At 44.1% G+C, this 19334-nt stretch overlaps 2 protein-coding genes across 2 annotated transcripts; both read left to right on the top strand.

The window, feature by feature from the left end:
* The first annotated feature begins 814 nt into the window (after window positions 1–814).
* On the top strand, window positions 815–9600 carry LOC139262217 (ferritin heavy chain, oocyte isoform-like). The gene is made up of 4 exons (XM_070877362.1): window positions 815–916; window positions 3695–3841; window positions 9014–9139; window positions 9445–9600. Exons 1-4 carry the CDS (start codon window positions 815–817, stop codon window positions 9598–9600), a joined length of 531 nt encoding a protein of 176 aa, XP_070733463.1.
* Window positions 9601–14620: 5020 nt separating this feature from the next.
* LOC139262599 (ferritin, higher subunit-like) lies at window positions 14621–17198 on the top strand. The gene is made up of 4 exons (XM_070877757.1): window positions 14621–14722; window positions 16147–16293; window positions 16537–16662; window positions 17043–17198. Exons 1-4 carry the CDS (start codon window positions 14621–14623, stop codon window positions 17196–17198), a joined length of 531 nt encoding a protein of 176 aa, XP_070733858.1.
* The last annotated feature ends 2136 nt before the right edge of the window (window positions 17199–19334 follow it).

Raw genomic sequence — 19334 nt, forward strand, 5'->3', positions numbered from 1 at the left:
CTCGACTTCTCTGGCTATCGCCTCAGTCTATCAGACAAATATCCAATGAGCTGTTTGGATGTTGCTTCAAACCCGCAGATACCTGCAAATGACCAACCTACTGAACAATCCAGAACTCTTAAAAAGACACTGAATCGCAAACAACAGAGGATTCAATGAACCTTTCATGGTGGCCATTAACTGGTCCAGGCAGAGCACGGTCGATAGGGTGTTCTCTCTGTCTGCCTGCCTTTGTTCCGCGGCTATATCCGTGCCCGGGTATCCCTGGATTGGGAGCACGCGGTGTCTGCCGGTATGCTTGAGGCTTTCCGTCATCGGAGGGCACCAGAGGGAGGGGAGCGCAGCATGGATACAGGGAAATAGTGTAAATTTTTTAAGTTTTTATGTTAGTTTTGTCATAATGTGGATCTGACAGTTTATTCCCCCTTATAAAGGGAGCACTTATGGTTTAAGTGTTTCCGATAGCTGAATTAAAATGCCCAAAGAATAGAGAATCCAATTTAACCTGTGACTCTGGATATTTGAACTGTGTTTGAGGAAAGTTCGGACAATTGAGATCCTCATTGAGATGTCAGCCAATGATGCTCATTCTTCGAAGATCTGATTGGCTCTGGGAGTCCATCTCCCTCCTCCCTTTACTTGATTGGTGCTCTGAGAAGATGCAACTTCTGATTGGGTATTGATGACTGTCACTCATCATCAAGAGTGCCACACCCTGGATTATCCCTCAGTATAAATATTGGAGTTTGATATTAGTGAAATGTTATCTTTGTACTTCTAAAAAGTTTTTACTTTGGAAAAATAAAATATTAAGATGGCTTCTCAAGTGTGTCAGAATTACCACAAGGACTGTGAGGATGCTGTCAACAAGCAGATCAACATGGAGCTCTATTCCTCCTATGTTTATCTCTCTATGGTGAGTTTTGTATTTTTTGCCACTTTACAATGGAGACTATGTAATGTGAATTTATGAAATCCTGTGCTGTACCCAGCCCACCTATTTCTCTCTTTCTGCCCACCTGCCCCCAGCCCTGAATCTATGCAGTGAGTTCACTTTAAAGCTATAATATGATCCAATTTATCTTAATTTGTATTTATTAACAATTTCTCTTTGTTTCTTGCAGCAGCTGTATCATCTGATTATTTTGATTCTTTTTTTTCCTGGGATCTTGAGCTTGATGAAGTTTATTTGGAATACATTCTGTACACAATGCAAGGAATTCAGAATTTGTATCCTCATTCTAAATCACTGCATGGATTTTCCTTACCTTGCTGGTTCAATGGGTGATGTCATAAAAATAAATCTAGGCCATTTCGGAGGGATGTCAGGAAGTATTCTTTCCCACCAGTGTGGTGGAAATCTGAAACACTTTCTTTCCCAGCCATCCCTCACCTCCACGGGGAGGATGGGAAGAAAGTGTTACAAATGTTTCTGCTTCCCTCCTGTTCCTATTTCTCGCCACTAATTTTAAGTACCAGTTTGTATCCTTCTGTCTTTCCTGTAACTTTTTGCAATCATAAAGCAGATAGTTAATCATCAATTGTCTGTGCTCAGTGGACTCTCCCTTAACCCCTGTGACCTTCACCAAGCACCCTCAAATTCTGAGGGGTTCTCATAACTTTTTTATTCTGTGGTCCCTGGTTCTCCTCTACAATGCTTTGATTTGTGTAGACTGTCAAATTAATGCTGCTTGTGGTAGTTTTAGTTCCTTGGCATGAATGCAGCCAGTAAAACTCGGTTAATTTTTCTTCTTTCTTATATGATATGAATTCTGCATTGGGACTAGATCTAGTTTAGGCAGTTGCTTTTACTGCCTCTCAACTAGCCTGTACAAAATGTATTTGGGTTAATAAACAATTATTATTGGAGCATGCTACTGGTGACCAGGGTATAAATCTTGTGGCAATTCCTTCACCTAATTTCCAGAGCTACAATGAATATTGGGTGCCAAGATTCAGGTTCCAGTCTTAAGCATGTTCAATCAAAGCTGAATTGGTGATCATGAGTGATGCAGCACAGGAGACCATTCAGTTCATTGTGCCTTGCTGAATGTTGGGTGGAGCGATACAACTGTTTCCATAGCCTACAAATTTTTCTAAATCACGTAAGAGGATGAGAATGGGGAATTAGTAATGGGCAACATAGAGATGGCAGAAAATCTGAACAAATATCTTGTATCTGTTTTGACAGTGGAAGACAATAACATTCCAATGGTGGATAGTCAAGGGGCTATTGGGGGGAGGTACTTAATGCAATAACAATCACCTGAGGAAGTAGTACTCAGTAAGATAATTGGGCTCAATTATGTCCTGATGGCTTGCATCCTCGGGCCTTGAGAAGCAGGGATTGTGGATGTATTGGTTATAATTTACCAAAATTACCTGGATTCTGGGGAGGTCCCAGCAGATTGGAAAGCTGCAAATGTAATGCCCCTTTTTTTTTTTAAATAAAATAAACTTTTGACCAGTTAGCCTAATATCTGATAGGGAAAATGTTGGAGTCCATTATTAACATCGCAGGGACATTTGGAAAAGCAAAATTTGATCAGGCAGAGTCGGCATGGATTTGTGAGGGGAAGTCGTGTTTGACAAATTTGCTGGAATTCTTTGAGGATGTCATGAACAGGGTGGATGAAAGTGAACCAGTGGCTGTTTTGTATTTGGACCTCCAGAAGGTATTTGAGAAGGTGCCACAAAAGATTACTGCACAAGATGAAAGTTCACAGGCTTTGGGGGTAATATATTAGCATTGATAGAGGATTGGCTAAAGAACCGAGTCAGGATAAATGGTTCATTCTCTGGTTGGCAACCAGGATCTAGTAGAGTGCCGCAAGGATCAGTGCTGGGACCCCAACTATTTACAATCTATATTACATTCTGTCCCTCCTTCCAAGTCGGTTACGTCGCCTAGTTTGTTCCTCCCAACTTTGTATCAGTAATGTGTGAGGAGAACACACTTCTGCAGAAGGACATAGGCAGGCTAAGTGAGTGGGCAAAAATTTGACTGTAGGAAAGTGAGGTCATTCACTTTAGCAGAACAAGAATCAAAGAGCAAATGTTTATTGAAATAGAGCAAGATTGCAAAGTGCCGCAGTACAGCAGGAGCAGAGGTGGGTGGGGTGTGGTGGGTGCCTCTACTCATTTGGAATTCAGAAGAAAAAGGTGAACTTATTGAAGTGTATAAGATTGAGGGGGCTTGACTGGGTGGATAGAGAGGATGTTTCCACTGATGGGGAAACTACAACTAGAGGGCATGATCTTAAAATAAGGGGCTGCCCATTTAGAACTGAAATATCTTGAGCGTTGTCAATCTGTGGAATTCACTGCCTGAGCTGTGGAAAGCTGAGACATTGAATAAATTTAAGACTGTAATACAGTTTCTTAAATGCTAAGGGGTTATGTGGGGATGAGTCCATGATCAGATCAGCCATAATCTTAAATGGTGGAACAGGCTCTGAGCTGTGTGGTCTACTCCTGTTCATATTTCTCATGTTAGGTTTCCCTATGGCTGGAGCTGAGATTATCCAATGTATTTACCAGGTTAATTGAGTAGGTTCTAGTTTCCATAAATATACATACAAGTTCAGTGAGACTGAGCTCTTGAAGCAAGAAAAATGAGTTTGGCTTCATGTACAGTGCCCATGCTGATGGGTCTGCTATGCAATAATCAACTATTCTTCTGATCCCTCTGCAGTCCTTCTACTTTGACCGGGATGATGTTGCCCTGCGTCACTTTGCTGAGTTCTTCAAGGAGCAGTCACATGAGGAACGTGAGCATGCTGAGAAACTGATGGAATTCCAGAATCGGCGTGGAGGCCGAATCATCTTGGCAGACATCAAGGTTTGGCTCCATAAACGAGGGGCCTTCTGTTTGGCTCCCCTTAGACTGATTGTTCACAATACATTGTAAAGGAGTTGGTTCCAATTCCACAGGAACCAGCAATTTGGACAAACTGGTCCATGCTGGTGATCAGGCTCCAGATGTCGTCCTCCCACCTTGCTTTATCCAGCAACATGTCGTTCTAATCCTTTTTCCCTCATGTACTTATTTAGCTTCCCCTCAAATACATCTATGCTGTTCACCTCATAAATTTGACACCGTTAGTTGACTTAATGCAGTAATTCAATATTCTAACATATTGGTTCATGGTAACCTAAACTTCTGATTTCATTTTTTCATCCCTAATTTCCTTCAATACTGTCCTATTTACAAATGTGTTTTTACTGTTTGGTGGCACATATGTAATAGTACAGAGGGCACTGCAGTCAGACTTGCAGGTTACCTGTACAGGTGCGCCAGGCGCAGTACAGAAGGCAGGTCACCAGGTGTGATTCTCACCACCTCGAGTTCCATTAAATAAAGTCCTGTCCCCTCAGTACAGATTCACATGAGGCATGTAGTGAAGTCAAGGTCACTCTGGACCTACACCTTTATTTCAAGCTCTGGAATGCTGCACTTGCCTGAGACCTGTCCTTGTACACCTGTCTCTTGCAAGTGCATCACTGGTGGTAAGGTATGCTGGTGGTTACAGGTCAATCTTATTCGTCATGTATAGTATGTTATATATATTCACCCTCCCCTCCCCCCAAGGTCTTGTTGTCTTTATAGGTTCAGTCTCAGGTGGTCTACGCTCTAGCATGGAGCGTCTGAGTTGTGGTTCAGTTGTTTGCCTTGGTGTCTGTTTTTCTTTGGGTGTGGTTGCTGGTATCTTGCATGGGCTGTCTGTTGCGATTGCCCTTTCCTCAGGTTGTTCTCTCCATCTGTCCATCAGTTGTGATGCGAGTTCCACATTGTAGTCTGCCCCTCTGGTTCTGCAGTGTTGTTGGTAAATCTAATTTTGACTTGGCCTACATGCCTCTGGCAGGTTTTGCCATTGTCCATTTGTACTACCAGTAGCCTGTTTCCTTCCTTGCCCGTTACTGTCCCTGCAAGCCATTTGGGACCCCTGCCATAGTTTAGTACAAACACTTTGTCCCCTATCTCATTCCATCTCCCCCTCGAATTTCTGTCATGCTACTCAATCAGCTTGTGGCGCTTTGCCTCAACGATTTCATGCATGTCTGGGAGGATTAATGAGTGCCTTGTTTTTAAAGTCTTTAACATCAACAGTTGCACAGGGGGATCCCAGTCAATGAGTGCGGACGAGATCTGTATGCCAGCAGCAGTCGCGACAGGTGATCCTGGAGCATGCGACCTTGTATTTTAAGCATGCCTTGTTTAATGATTTGCACTGCTCTTTCCACCTGGCTGTTGGAGGCCGGCTTGATGTGATTTATGCCATGGTCAATTAAAAAATCTTGGAATTCTGTGCTGGTGAAGCACGGACCATTGTCACTGACCAATATGTCAGGGATTCCGTGTATTGCAAACGTAGTTGCAAGGTTCTCCAGTGGTGGAGGTTGTGCACGTGTTAAAAATAGTGCACTCTATCCACTTTTTGAAAATGCATCTACAACTACGAAGAACATTTTGGCCATTAATTGGCCTGCATAGTCGATGTGCACCCGCAACCACAGTTTGGTAGGCCAGGGGCTCAGGAGACCCTCCCTGGGGGCATTGCTGAGCTGGGCACAAATGGTGCACCTTCGTACGCAGAGCTCCAAGTCCGCGTCAACACCAGGCCACCAGATGTGGGATCTGGCTATGGCCTTCATAATGATCCCCGGGTGTTCTCAGTGGAGCTCCCAGACAAATGCCTCTCTGCCTCGCAGAGGCATGTCGACTCGGCTGCCCCACATCAGGCAGTCTGCTTGTAGTGATAGCTCATGCATGCGCCTGTGAAAGGGTTTAATTCCTCGGGGCAGTCATCGCGAGCCAGTCACCAGTTAGGACACATCTTTTTACGAAGGATAGCGTGGGGTCGCTGGCCGTCCAGGCTCTGATTTGGCGAGCCGTCATTGGCGAACCTGTTGACTCCAAGGCATTGATTGCCATGACTATCTTAGTCCTAGTCATCAGACCATTCCGTGGTCGCCAGGGGTAGCCTGCTGATCTCGTCGGCACAGTTGTCTGTGTGCCTTATGGTATAGTCGTAGGACGCCAGCATGAGTGCCCACTGTTGAATTCTCACTGGGGCGTTAGCGTTTATTGCCTTGCTCTTGGATGTGAGGGGCTTGTGGTCGGTTTCTAACACGAACTTGGCTCCGAAAAGGTATAGGTGCATCTTTTTGACACTGTACACGCACGCGAGCGCCTCCTTCTCTACCATTCTGTACCCGCGCTCCGCACGCGAAAGTGACCTGGAGGCATAAGCTATGGGTTGTAATTTGCCCGCACTATTGACATGTTGCAAAATGCACCCGACCCCATACGCTGACTCATCGCATGTGAGAACTAGCTTTTTAAATGGATCAAAGATTCAAAACACTGTTGGAACACAGAAGGTTGTGTGCCTTTTTTGAAGGCACGTCCCTGCCACCCCCAAAACCAATCACCCCTTCCTGAGTAGCACATGGAGAAGCTCCAGCAGCGTGCTCAAGTTCTGCATAAAGTTCCCAAAATAATTGAGTAGCTTGAGAAAGGCGTGCAGTTCTGGGGCCTGGGTGCCAAGTGAATTGCTTCTGTTTTGGACACTGTTGGGCAGATTCCATCAGTGGCAAACCTTCTGCCCAAAAATTCAACCACTGGTGTGAGAAACGGGCACTTTGATTTCTTGACTCATAGGCAGACCTGATCCAACCGCTTTCGTACTTCCTCCAAATTATGGAGATGGGAGTCGGTGGCCCTGCCCGTGATAAGTATGTCGTCTTGCAATACAACCGTCCCCGGGATGGATTTGAGTAGACTCCATGTTGCACTGGAATATGGCAGCTGCCGACCTGATGCTGAATGGGCGTCGATTGTACATGAAAAGGCCTCTGTTAGTTGATGGTGAGTAGCTTGGATTCTTTGGTCAATTCTTGCGTCATATATACAGATGTGAGCTCTAGTTTTGAGAAGTTTACCTGCAGCCAATGTGGCAAATAAGTCCTCCACTCTGGGCAGTGGGTACTGGTCCTGTAGGGAGACTCTGTTTATGGTAGATTTGTAGACCCCACAGATTCGTACGGATCCATCAGGCTTCATGACTGGGACGATGGGACTTGCCCAGACGCTAAATTCCACAGGTGATATAATGCCTTCCTGCAGAAGCCTGTCTAGTTCGTGTTCAATCTTTTCCCTCATCACACAGGATACAGCTCTGGCCATGTGATGGACTGGTTGAGCATCCTGTGATGTAGATTTTGACTTTGGCCCCTTTGAAAGTGCCCACACCTGGCTGAAAGATGTTCAAATTGCTTTATAACTGTTGAGCAGGAGGTCTGTCCCTCTAATGACATAGCATAGACATCATCCCATTTTCAGCTTAGTTTTGCCAGCCAGCTTCTCCCCAGCAGTGCTGGGGGGTCTCTGGGGACAATCCACAGGGGAAGTCTGTTCACTGTCCCTGTGTGTGACAGAGCATGGCGCTGCTGAGGACTAGTACGATTTCTTTGGTATAGGTCTTTAGTTTGGTGTCGACCCTTGAGTTTTGATCTGTCTTTTATGCGGCCACAGTTGTTCAAATTGTTGAGGTCCCATGAGAGATTGACTCGCTCCTGTATCCAGCTCCATGTTGATGGGTATCCCATTGAGTCAGACCCTCATCATTTTATAGGTGGCGTCCTGTTGTAGGAGCAGCGGCCATTGATCATGTTGACCCGCTGTACATCGGTGTCCCGGATACTGTCCCCACCGTCTTCTGGTCCGCTTTCCGACCCATCCGATTTGTATACTAGCCGAGCTGTTTTTTGCATAGGTGGGTGAAATGCCCTGTATATTCACAGTTCCTGCAAACAGCCTGCAGAAATTGACACCCCCTTGATGAGTGCCCACCCCCACACCTCCAGCACAGACCGCTTCCATTGTTCCCAAAGAATGAGCTGTGTCTGGCTGATCTCTCGAGCTTCTCTCAGTTTGTAGTTGATTGCTCGCATTGTGGGTTGATGTGTGAATGTCCTTTTCTGTGGCCCTTGATGGCTTCTGGTACCACTGCCTGCTGTCGAGAGCCTGTTCTCCCAGTTTGGTCTGTGGGGGAGCAGCTTGTTCAATGCTGTGAACTACTTGTTCTGATATTTTGTTAGTTGTCGTACCTGCATTGTAAATCAACCTTGCTTCTTCTCCCACCAAGAATGTCTGCAACCAGTGCTGCTGCCTCTAAGGTCAAGTTCTTGGTCTCTGAGCTTTTGGAATATGCCTGCTTGGCCTATTCCTTCAATGAAAAGTCTCTCAGCATTTCTCTCCTCAGTTCATCGGAGAACTCCCAGACTAGCCAACCTCAAGTTCTGCCACAAAGTTGGGTATGCTCTGGCCCACACAGCGTCTGTAGTTGTAGAACCTGTGTCTGGCCATGTGTCGGCTACTCGCCAGCTTCAGGTCGTCTCTTACCAGTGTGCTCAATTCTTCAAATGACTTGGGTGCCAGCAGATCCTTCATTAAAGCGTATGTTTTCAAGCCACAGCTGGTCAAGAGATGAGCTCTTCTCTTGTCTGCTTTGTCGTCTCCTAACCAGTCTTTTGTTACAAAGCTTTGCTGGAGCCTTTCTATAAATCCCTCCCAATTGTCTCCAGCATTGTACTTTTCATCTAATCCGTTGTTTGCCATTCTGTAATCCCGTAACTTGTCGCCACTGTAAAGTCCTGTCCCCTCAGTACAGATTCTCACAAAGCATGTAGTGAAGTCAAGGTCACTCTGGACCTGTACCTTTTTTATTTCACAGCTCTGGAATGCTGCACTTGCCTGAGACCTGTCCTTGTATACCTGTCTCTTGCAAGTGCACACCTGGTGGTAAGGTATGCTGGTGGTTACAGGTCATATCTTATCAGTCATGTATAGTATGTTAGGATACAGTTATATATAATAATGTAAGATATATGACACATTAAATGAACTAAGGTCACTACAGTTAAAGTACAATACATTGCCTCGTGGAGTCATTATCAGAGCATCTAAAGACAAAAAAAAAACTTGGTTTAATCTGACTTTCCTCTTCAGAAACCAGAGCAGGATGAGTGGAGCAATGGTCTGGAGGCCATGCAGAGAGCTCTGCAGATGGAGAAGAATGTGAACCAGAGTCTGTTGGATTTGCACAAACTCTCCACTGGGAGCACTGACCCTCATGTAAGTTTCCCAATGCTTCAATGTGGGCTTTTGGTTAAGTTGCTGTCCTTGAACTTAATTTAAAAAGATATCTGCCCAATAGCTTTGTGTTGGGTCTATTTCAGGGAAGATTTTGTAAGTGTCTGATCCCAGAACATTTTTGTAAAGCAAGTTTTCATCTAAATGATGCAGTAATTCCATCAATTTCAATTGCACCACTTAACTATCCACGAGTCCAAGAGGACTAAAATCCCAACTCAAGCAGTAAGCTCCAATGTTCCTTGATATCTGCTACTGGCCATAACTCCTTTCTGTTTCTCCTTCAGTTGTGTGACTTCCTGGAGACCCACTACTTGGATGAACAAGTGAAGATGATCAAGAAGCTTGGAGATCACATCACCAACCTGAAGAGACTGGGAGCCCCTGAGAATGGCCTGGGAGAGTACCTGTTTGACAAGCACACCTTGGGGGAGAGTGACTGACGCTTCTGATCAGTACTCTTGTTTATACAATATGTGTGAGACTCTGTGCTACATAGAATGATGGCTTTGTACAGGCTGAGACCTGGGCTCTTGCTGTGAAATGTAATCAACTGTAAATAAACTGTTCAATATTGGACTGGGTTTTGTCTCCTTGCAATTAGTGGTTGCTTATTTTCCATTTACTGTAACTTGTTTGCAGCACAAGTATTGCACTAGGCTATGCAACAATCATACATTGGCCTCCTGTGCTGTAACCACTCAGCTGGCTCTCCAAGAACACTTCAGCTCGTCCTACTCCCTTGCATTTTCCCTGTTGCCCTGCAATGTTTTTCCTTCATGTACTTGTTCAATCCTATGATTGAAACTGCTTTCACCACCCTCTCAGGCAGTGCAATCCAGATATTAACCACTCATTGCATAAAAGTTTATCCTCATGTCAGCTGTGGTTCTTCTGCCAATTGTCTTAAATTTGTGTCTGCTGGTTCTCGTCCCTTCTACGAGTGTTAATAGTCCTATAATTTTGCTCGTTGCTGGGGTAATTTCAATATATTGACAGTTATATTCATAAAAACATAAGAGCAGTCGTTGTCCATTTTGGTTCTGTATAGACTGCACCACCATTAAATATAACTAATCCTTTACCACCACCATGTTCATGCTTTTACCCCATAGCCCTTGATGCCTTTTGTATCAAGATATCTCACATCCTTAAATATATTCAGCAATTGGGCTCCACTGCCTTCTGCAGTCAATACTTCCCCAGTTTCCCCATCCTGAGTGAAAACATTTATCTTTGTGCTAAATTTCCTACAGCATATTCTGAGCCTGTGACTTTTTATTCTCAACTTCCCAGCAAAGGGCTACTTCCTCCCCACATCCAATCTCTCCAAACCAGTCTGAATTTTATGATTTAATAAGATCCCCTTTCACTCTTCTGGTGAATACAGGCCTGGTCAAGCTATTCTCTCGTCATACGACAATCTTTCCATCCAAGGAATCAGTCTGGTGGAACTTCGCTGCGCTCTTAAGGAGACCCAAACCTGTGCACAATACACCAGGTGTAGTTTCACCAAGGCCATGTATAATTGTAGTAAGACATTCTTGCTCCTGTACTGTGGAAAAATTGTAAATATTAAATTTGTTTCTTCCTCCAAATCTATTTAGAAATGTGATTAGTTGGGGCCCAAGCACCGATCCCTGTGGTATCCCACTAGTCACGACTCACCACCCAGGAAAAGACCTGTTTAATCCGACTGTGTTTTCTATCAATTAGCCAATTTTCAATCCATAGTATATTACCCCCAATCCCATGTGCTTTAATTTTGCACACTAACCTCTTGTGGGACTTTATCAAAGGCCTTCTGAAAATCCAAATACACGACATCCACCGGTTCTCCCTTATCTAATCACAGTTACATCCTCGAAAAAAACTCCAGTAGGTTTGTCAAACACAATTTTCTCTTCATAAATCCATATTAACTTTGTCTAATCCCGTTGATAGTTTCTAAGTGTCCCTTTATCACATTCTACTAATGTTAGGCTAACCGGGCTGCAGTTACCTGTTTTCTTTCTCCTTCCTTTTTAAAATAGTGGGGTTACATTTGCCACCCTCCATTCTGCGGCAACTGTTCCATAATCTGTGGAAATTTGGACGATGACAACCAATGCAACCACTATTTCCATGGCTGCCACTTTTATTCCTCTGGGATGCAGATTATCAGGCCCTGGGGATTTATCAGCTTTCAGTCCCATTAGTTTCTCCAGCACTATTTTCTGACTAATAATCATTACCTTTAATTTCTCTTGCTCACTAGACCCTTAGTTCCCTAGCATTTCTGGGATGTTATTTGTGTCCTCTTCTGTGAAGACAGAACCAAAGTATTTAATTGTTCTGCCATTTCCTTGTTCCCCATTATAAATTATCCCATTTGTGACTGAAAAGGACCTACATTTGTCTTCACTTATCTTTTTCTTTTTACAGACTGGGAGAAACTTTTACAGTCGGTTTTTATGATCCTTGCAAGTTTAGTCTCACACTATTTTCCTCCTCTTAAACAATCTCTTGGTCCTTTTTTGCTGAATACTAAATTGCTCCCAATCCTCAGGATTGCTACTTGTTCTGGCAACTTTGTATGACTCCACTTTGGATCTAATACTATCCTTATATTCTTGTGTAAACCATGGTTGGGCCACTTTTCCTTTTGTGTTTTTGCAGCAGAAAGGAATGTATAATTGTTGCAATTCATGCATTCGTTACTTAAATGTTAGCCATTGACTATCCACCATCATGCCTTTTAATGACTCTTCCCAATCTATCATAGCCATTCCTCATACCTTCATAATTTCCTCTGTTTAGATTTAGGACCTAGTTTTGGATTTGACAATTTCACTTTCAATCTTCATAAAGAATTCAATTATGTTATGATCATTCTTCCCTAAAGGACCCCGCACAAAAAGACTATTAATTAACCCCTTCTCATTGTACAATACCCAATCTACGATAGGTATTCAGACATGTTGAAGATCTAATTTCAATTGTACGTATATGTAACGACTCAAAAATCTGGTTCCTGTAAACTCACTCAGGTGCAACATCATCCATCTTTATTCCAGCCCAAGAGTGCCAGTGTGACAAAGACACCCAGCTTATATACAGGTGATGAAGCACACATGCCACGTGTGTCCAGCCCGATGATCTCCGACCGCGGCGCCCTCTGGTGTCTTGTGACTCCCAAGCATTAAGACATAAGAGTATATCTTGCAAATTCTATTCATGCATTTCAATCTAGCGTTGCAACGCTGTAATACAACAAGTGAAAATGTTCACGTTTGTTCAGCCACATAAGGCAGTGAGACCACAGGTACATTTTAGTGTCTTAAAGGAGGCAGAGAGGTTTACATAATAACATGCTATGCCATTTGGCACCTCGAGCCTGTTCCGCCATTCAGTAAAATCATGACTGGTCTGATCTTGGTCTCAATACTTTCCTGCCTGTTCCCCATAACCCTTGACTCTGCTATTGTTCAAAAATCTATCTATCTTCACCTTAAATGTATTCAATGACCCTGCCTCCACACACGCGCACACACACAAAGACACACACAGTACTGAGTGAATGCCGCACTGTCAGAGGGGCAGTACTGAGGGAGCGCCGCACTGTCAGAGGGGCAGTACTGAGGGAGTGCCGCACTGTCAGAGGGGCAGGACTGAGGGAGCGCCGCACTGTCAGAGGGACAATACTCACAGGATTCTTCACTGTCGGAGGAGCAGCACTAAGGGATTGCCACACTGTCTGAAGGGCAGTACTGAGGGATTGTTGTACAGACTCATGTTTGATTCAGGTTGGTCAACTGTGCTCATTGGCGGCATCTCCCCCGAAAGGGTAGTGCCTGTGGTGTGATTGGTGGCTCTGGATCTGAATCACTGCCGCACTCTCTGCCCCATCTAAAGCAGAGTTTTAATCCAAGGGAACACCTCTCATCAGCTCATCCAGGACTGAACCACTTCTGCACTGAAATCAGACGTCACGGCTTTGGATCTCTGGGATACACCAGCATGAAAGGTCAATGACCAGAGGGGAGAGATGAGGACGATTATTTTAACGCAGGGAGTTGTTGTGATCCGGAACGCGTTGCCTGAAAGGGTGGTGGAATCAGATTCAACAGTAACTTTGAAGAGGGAATTGCATATACACTTGACAAAAGTTGCAGGGCTATGGGGAAGGAGCTGAGGAGTGGGACTAATTGGATCGCTCTTCCAAAGTGCCTGCACAGACACGATGGGCCGAATGGCCTCTTTCTGTGCTGATAGAATCTATGATGAGCCAGACAGTTAGAGCATATCTGAGCCTCATCATTTCAATCAGATTTAAATATTCATCATTTCAATCAGATTTAAATATTTTTTCGAGTCACTGATAACCGACTGTAAAAAGACACGTCTAACACATCAAATTGAGGGGCAGGAAAAGATCAGCTGGTCCATCAAGCCTGCCCCAAAACATGCCGGAGCAAATCATAGAATCATAGAATGGGTACAGCACAGAGGGAGGCCATTCGGCCTGTCGAGCCCGTGCCGGCTCTCTTCGAGAGCACTTCAGCTAGTCCCACTCCCCCGCCCTTCCCCTGCAACCCTGCTATTAATTTTTCATTCAGGTACTTATCCAATTCCCTTTTGAAAGCCACGATTGAGTCTACCTCCACCACCCTCTCGGGCATTGCATTCCAGATCCCAACCACTCGCTGTGTAAACGTGTTGACTTTGGTTCTTTTGCCAGTCACTTTAAATCTGTGTCCTCTGGTTCTCGACCCTTCTGCCAATGGAAACAGTTCCTGTCCAGACAGCTCATGATTTTGAATCCCTCTATCAAATGGAGATGTGGGTGACAATGTGTTCAGTAATGTTCACTCCCTCTCATTCTCACTCAATATATTGAATTTTACCAGACATCATTCCATGAGAATAAAAATGAAAGATTGTTGATGCCCCCATGTAGCCAATCCTCAGACACATGCCCATTCTCTGTATTCGAACTGGGGACAGTTCACACCACCCACAAGATGGAATTCCCATTCCACTGGCCAATGCTTGGTTTGTAAATGCACCAAGACGACTTGATTGCTTTGAATATTGTCTCAGTGCCACAGAAACTTGCAAGTAACAAACTTCGCCAGGTTATGAAAAACCCCTTTGGCGAAAGTAGAAAATTATAATTTCATTCAAGTGAGAGCGTTAAACAACGGCACACTTTTAGATTTGAAGACGTTCAAGGAACCCAAAGGCAGTGACATCACCAAGACTGATCTCCCCCAGACCCCTCCTACAAATCCCCTCTCCTTTGTTAATTGGTGCCTCAATTCAGGGAAGATTCCTGATTGGCTCTGAGGGATTGTCAATCATCATTGGTGATGTCATACCCTGTTTGAATGCAGCTGTTCCAATAGTATAAATACAGGAGCTTGTACAAGACAGTGTGAGTTTCAGAACTGTGCAGAGGATAGTGAAATATAGATAGTGAAGATGGCCTCCCAAGTGTGTCAGAACTACCACAAGGACTGTGAGGCTGCTGTCAACAAGCAGATCAACATGGAGCTCTGTTCCTCCTATGTTTATCTCTCCATGGTGAGTTGTGTATTCCTTGTTGCTGCATTCTGCAAAGTTGTTAATTCTCCAGTTCAATGAATTGGCTTTATGTTGTATTTCTCTGGACTTCCTTCCCTGGGGGAGCAGAATCTTTGGGCAGTGAGAACTTCAGGTGTGTAATACAGGGGTTCTTGTTGAGTTCATGGACTGCTCCCGACAGCAGCTGCCCTCTATTGAGGTTTAATATTGGAAACCAGCTCAGCTGCTGCCTGAGTGTGTGACAGAAGAGCACAAATCTGGTCAGGGGCCTGTTGCCCTGAAACAATGTTCAGTTTCAGGTGGGGGACTGCAGTGAGTGAAATGTGGGTAGGTTCTCACTAGTGCTCATTAATTGGAGGTGATGTACTGAGAATCCTGCTGTTGGAGCCCTGCTCACTGCTGAGATCCCTTGCACTATTGTGTAAACTACTGGAGTGGAGGATTTTTCTCACTCCATGTCCAAACTTTGATTCGAATGGAAGAAGAATCATTTCTATAATGCCTTTCACTACCTTGGAATATCCAAGTGCTTTGTAGCCAATGAAGGAGTTAAGTGTAGTTACCTGTTATGTGGGAAATGCAGCAGCCAATTAGTGCACAGGATGCTCCCACAAACTGAAATGAGATAATGATCAGATCATCTGTTTTTGTGGTGTTGGTTGAGGGATAAATATTAGCCAGGACACTGCAGAGAGCTCCCTGCAGTAGTATTTAGAACATGGAGAAGGCTTGAGGAACCAATGGCTGACTCCTGTCATTCACTCAGATCATTATTAATCTTGTACCTCAACTCCACCTCCTGCACTGTCCCCATATCCTTTGCTATCCAAAAGTCTATTGCTCTTGAATATACTCTGACTGGAATTCTCTACCCCAGGAGTTGTGGAGGCTCAAAGAGTCATCACATTGAGTTTAGAAATTCCTCCTCATCTCAGTCCTCAATGACCCCTGGTTCTCGACTGTCCAGCAAGGGGAACCATCCTCCCTGCATCCAATCCTTCAAGTCCTGTAAGAATTTTGTACATTCCTAATGACCTCCCCTCTCATCCTTTGAACCTTGAGAATAGAGGCTCAGTCTGCTCAATCTCTCCTCCTTGATCTTTCACATGCACCTGATGACTGACACACTCTTGTGTGAATGACAAAGTAGAGGAGGTATTGCTTATCCAGGAGTAGAATTTAGTTTGACTGGACATTAAATATAATCCTGAACTTTAGTTTTAGATGTTCAACCAGCAATGGAAAAATTTTCATCATACTAATGGGGAGCTGAGGCTCAACTCCAATTGATGAAGTCAATGGCATTTTGCTAGATTGCAAATGGTGTCTATCTTTTAAGAATTCATTCACTTGGGGGAAAAATAACTCTTGCATTGTATATGAAGATCAAGGTCTAAATAGGCTGTCTTAATTTCTCTCTGCAGTCGTTCTACTTTGACCGGGATGATGTTGCCCTGTGTCACTTTGCTGAGTTCTTCAAGGAGCAGTCACATGAGGAACGTGAGCATGCTGAGAAACTGATGCAATTCCAGAATCGCCGTGGAGGACGGATCATCATGTCTGACATCAAGGTTTGGTTCAATTATCTAGTGGCCTTCTGTCTGGATACCCTTTGACCTGATTGATTCAAATACCTCCTAAAGCAATTGATTTCATCGTTGTGGTAGTGGAATTCAGTAATTCTATATTCCTGTGACATTGTTTATGGTAAAATGGACTTCTGGTTGCTTTTTTTAATCCTATTTTCCTTTGTATTGTCTTTTGTATTTTGTTTGTTCCATTGTAAGTGAACTGCCTATGATTTTCCTCTTCAGAAACCAGAGCAGGATGAGTGGAGCAATGGTCTGGATGCAATGCAGAGAGCTCTGCAGATGGAGAAGAATGTGAACCAGAGTCTGCTGGATCTGCACAAAATCTCCACTGGGAGCACTGACCCTCATGTAAGTTCCTCATGTGGGTTTCTGGGCAACTTGGAGGTGGTGGAACATTGCTATCCTTGAGCTGTTTCAAATGTGCTCCATGCCCAATAGCTTTGTTTTTAAGGGGGGGGGGGTGGTCTCTCTTGGGTTCTTCAGGGGGTGGGGGAGAGGACCATGAAGTTGGCCTACTGTGGACATTGAGACATAAATGTTTCCAGGATCTAAGCTCACATTGTACAGTAGCTACTGGATCATTAGAGCAAATGTACATCAATTTCAATTGCCCTACCTGATCCTTCTCCACTCTGAGAATTAAAATCCTAACTTTGGGGGGGGGGGGGGGATTCTCTGATCCTTGATATCTGCTACTGGCCATAACTCATTTCCCTCTTCTCTTTCAGTTGTGTGACTTCCTGGAGACCCACTACTTGGATGAACAAGTCAAGGTGATCAAGAAGCTTGGAGATCACATCACCAACCTGAAGAGACTGGGAGCCCCTGAGAATGGCATGGGAGTGTACCTTTTTGACAAGCACACTCTGGGGGAGAGTGACTAAACTGACTGGGATCAAGCTTTTTGTGTTTAGTACTTGCATTTATATAATCAGGCCAATATACTGTAGGGAATGAAGGCTTGTGGGTTTCAGCTCTTTTTGCACAAAGTCACAACAGTAAATAAACAGTTCAACATTGGGCTGTGTTTTGTCACCTTGTAAATTTGAGTGGTTACTTATTTTTCATTTAACTTAACTTGATTTCCATCAAACAAGAATTACACTGACCTGTGCAACATTTATAGGGGATTCAGTCCTATGAAATGTGTTTTCCCCTTGTGTAATGTCTATGTATTGACTGGGCCATTCAGGCACCTGTTATAAGATCTAAAATGTTCAATGGTGTGTTTGGACAACTGACAGTCCCATGGGATATTGGCCCAGTGACCAAAAGTCTGGTCAGAGGTATGTATTGAGAAGGTACAGAGATGTTTAGGAAGGCATGTCTAGAGCTTGGGACTGATAAGCTGTATCCAATGATCTGTCTTTGTACAAATGACAATTCAATCCAACAAGATGTAACATCTGCTAAACTCAGGGCCAATTTGCCAGTAATTCATTGTTGTACCATTTCAGTCCAATGACGAAAAAGTCCTGGATTAGCTTCCTATTTAGTCTATCTGCCTCGTGAACGAACAGCAGTTTGTATTCAATAGCTGCAACAGATCCTCTTCAGTTATGCAGGTCGTTCAGTAATGGGACTCATCACTGCTGCTTTAGGCTTGCTGTTAAGCTTTGTAGGCAGAAAAGCAATATCTCAGCACACTGAACTCTGGCCACCACAATTGGGTGAGGAGGGAAAGCAACAGCTGGCATCAGCTTGCTGTCATAGCTTCAGTGCTTCGTGCGGATATCCTAGTCGTTCTGAGACAGCTTCTCTTCTGTCTGCTCCCCTAATGGTTGAATAACTTGCCAACACAACCTCCATTCAAACATGAATAAGGTATTGCAAGACTAGCGATACTCCAACAACATTTACTACTTGGGGAAGGTGTAAATGTATTTAATTCCACAAAGCAAAAGGAACAAGATGTTAAACCCATTTCTGGCCACAATGCCGAAGCACTCAATTTATAAGCCCATCAATTTTTTTTTTTGTTAGTAATGAAATTCACAGTGGTGCTATCACCCTGGATTCGATCTCCATTTCTCTCCTCCGTGGCTATGAATGGATACAAATGGTATTGCTGCAGCTCCAATAATCCAGTATTTACTAGTTATTTTTAGTAATTTAACTGTGTTGAGTGCAATTAAATAGCCATGTATAGACATTCCAGGTTAATGTCTTGGCAACACTCAAGCGCCTTTTGGCTATCGATGTTACAAAATGTCATATATTGATGAGCCACAGTTCCACGAGTCGGCCTGGGTTTGCGTGCTGATGGGTTTGATAGCTTCATGTATCAACAAATCTCCAGCTCACTCGATGTGAAACTTTACAGGTGCTCGTGTTTTAAGAATTACTTACAATTTACAGCACAGGAAAAAGACCATTTGGGCCAACTGGGCCATGCTGTGGTTTATGCTCCATGTGAAACTTGTCCCACCCCACTTCATCTAGACCTATTAGCATATCCTTCTACTCCTTTCTCCTTGTGTTTATCAAGCTTTCCCTTAAATGCATCTATGCTCTTTGCATTCAGAGTTATTACTGCGGGTAGCTCAGTAAACGCACTGCTGCTGCTGTGGATTTTCTGTTAAGCTGTGTGGGTAAAGAAGTGAGTAACAGCTATAAAGATCCGCAATGTTTGAGCTCAAGGACAGCATTTATTGTCTGTCACTAATTGCCTTTGAGAAGGTGCTGGTCAGCCATCTTCTTGAACCGCTGCAGTCTTGTGGTGAAGGTACTCCAACAGTGCTTTTCGGGAGGAAATTCCTGGATTTTGCCGCAGTGACGAAAAAGGAATGGTGATATATTTCCAAGTCAGGTTGGTGTGTAACGTGGAGGTGAACTTGCAGGTGATAGTATTCCCAAACTTCTGCTGCCCTTGTCCTTCTAATTGCTAGAGCTCGTGGGATGGCTTGTGCTGCTGAAAAAGCCTTGGCGAGTTGCTGCAGTGCATCTTGTTGATGGTACACACTGCAGCCATGGTGCACCGGTGGTGGAAGCAGTGAATGTGGAAGGTGGTGGATGGGGTG

This window comes from Pristiophorus japonicus, chromosome 4, assembly GCF_044704955.1.
Source record: "Pristiophorus japonicus isolate sPriJap1 chromosome 4, sPriJap1.hap1, whole genome shotgun sequence".
NCBI classification, from domain to species: domain Eukaryota; kingdom Metazoa; phylum Chordata; class Chondrichthyes; family Pristiophoridae; genus Pristiophorus; species Pristiophorus japonicus.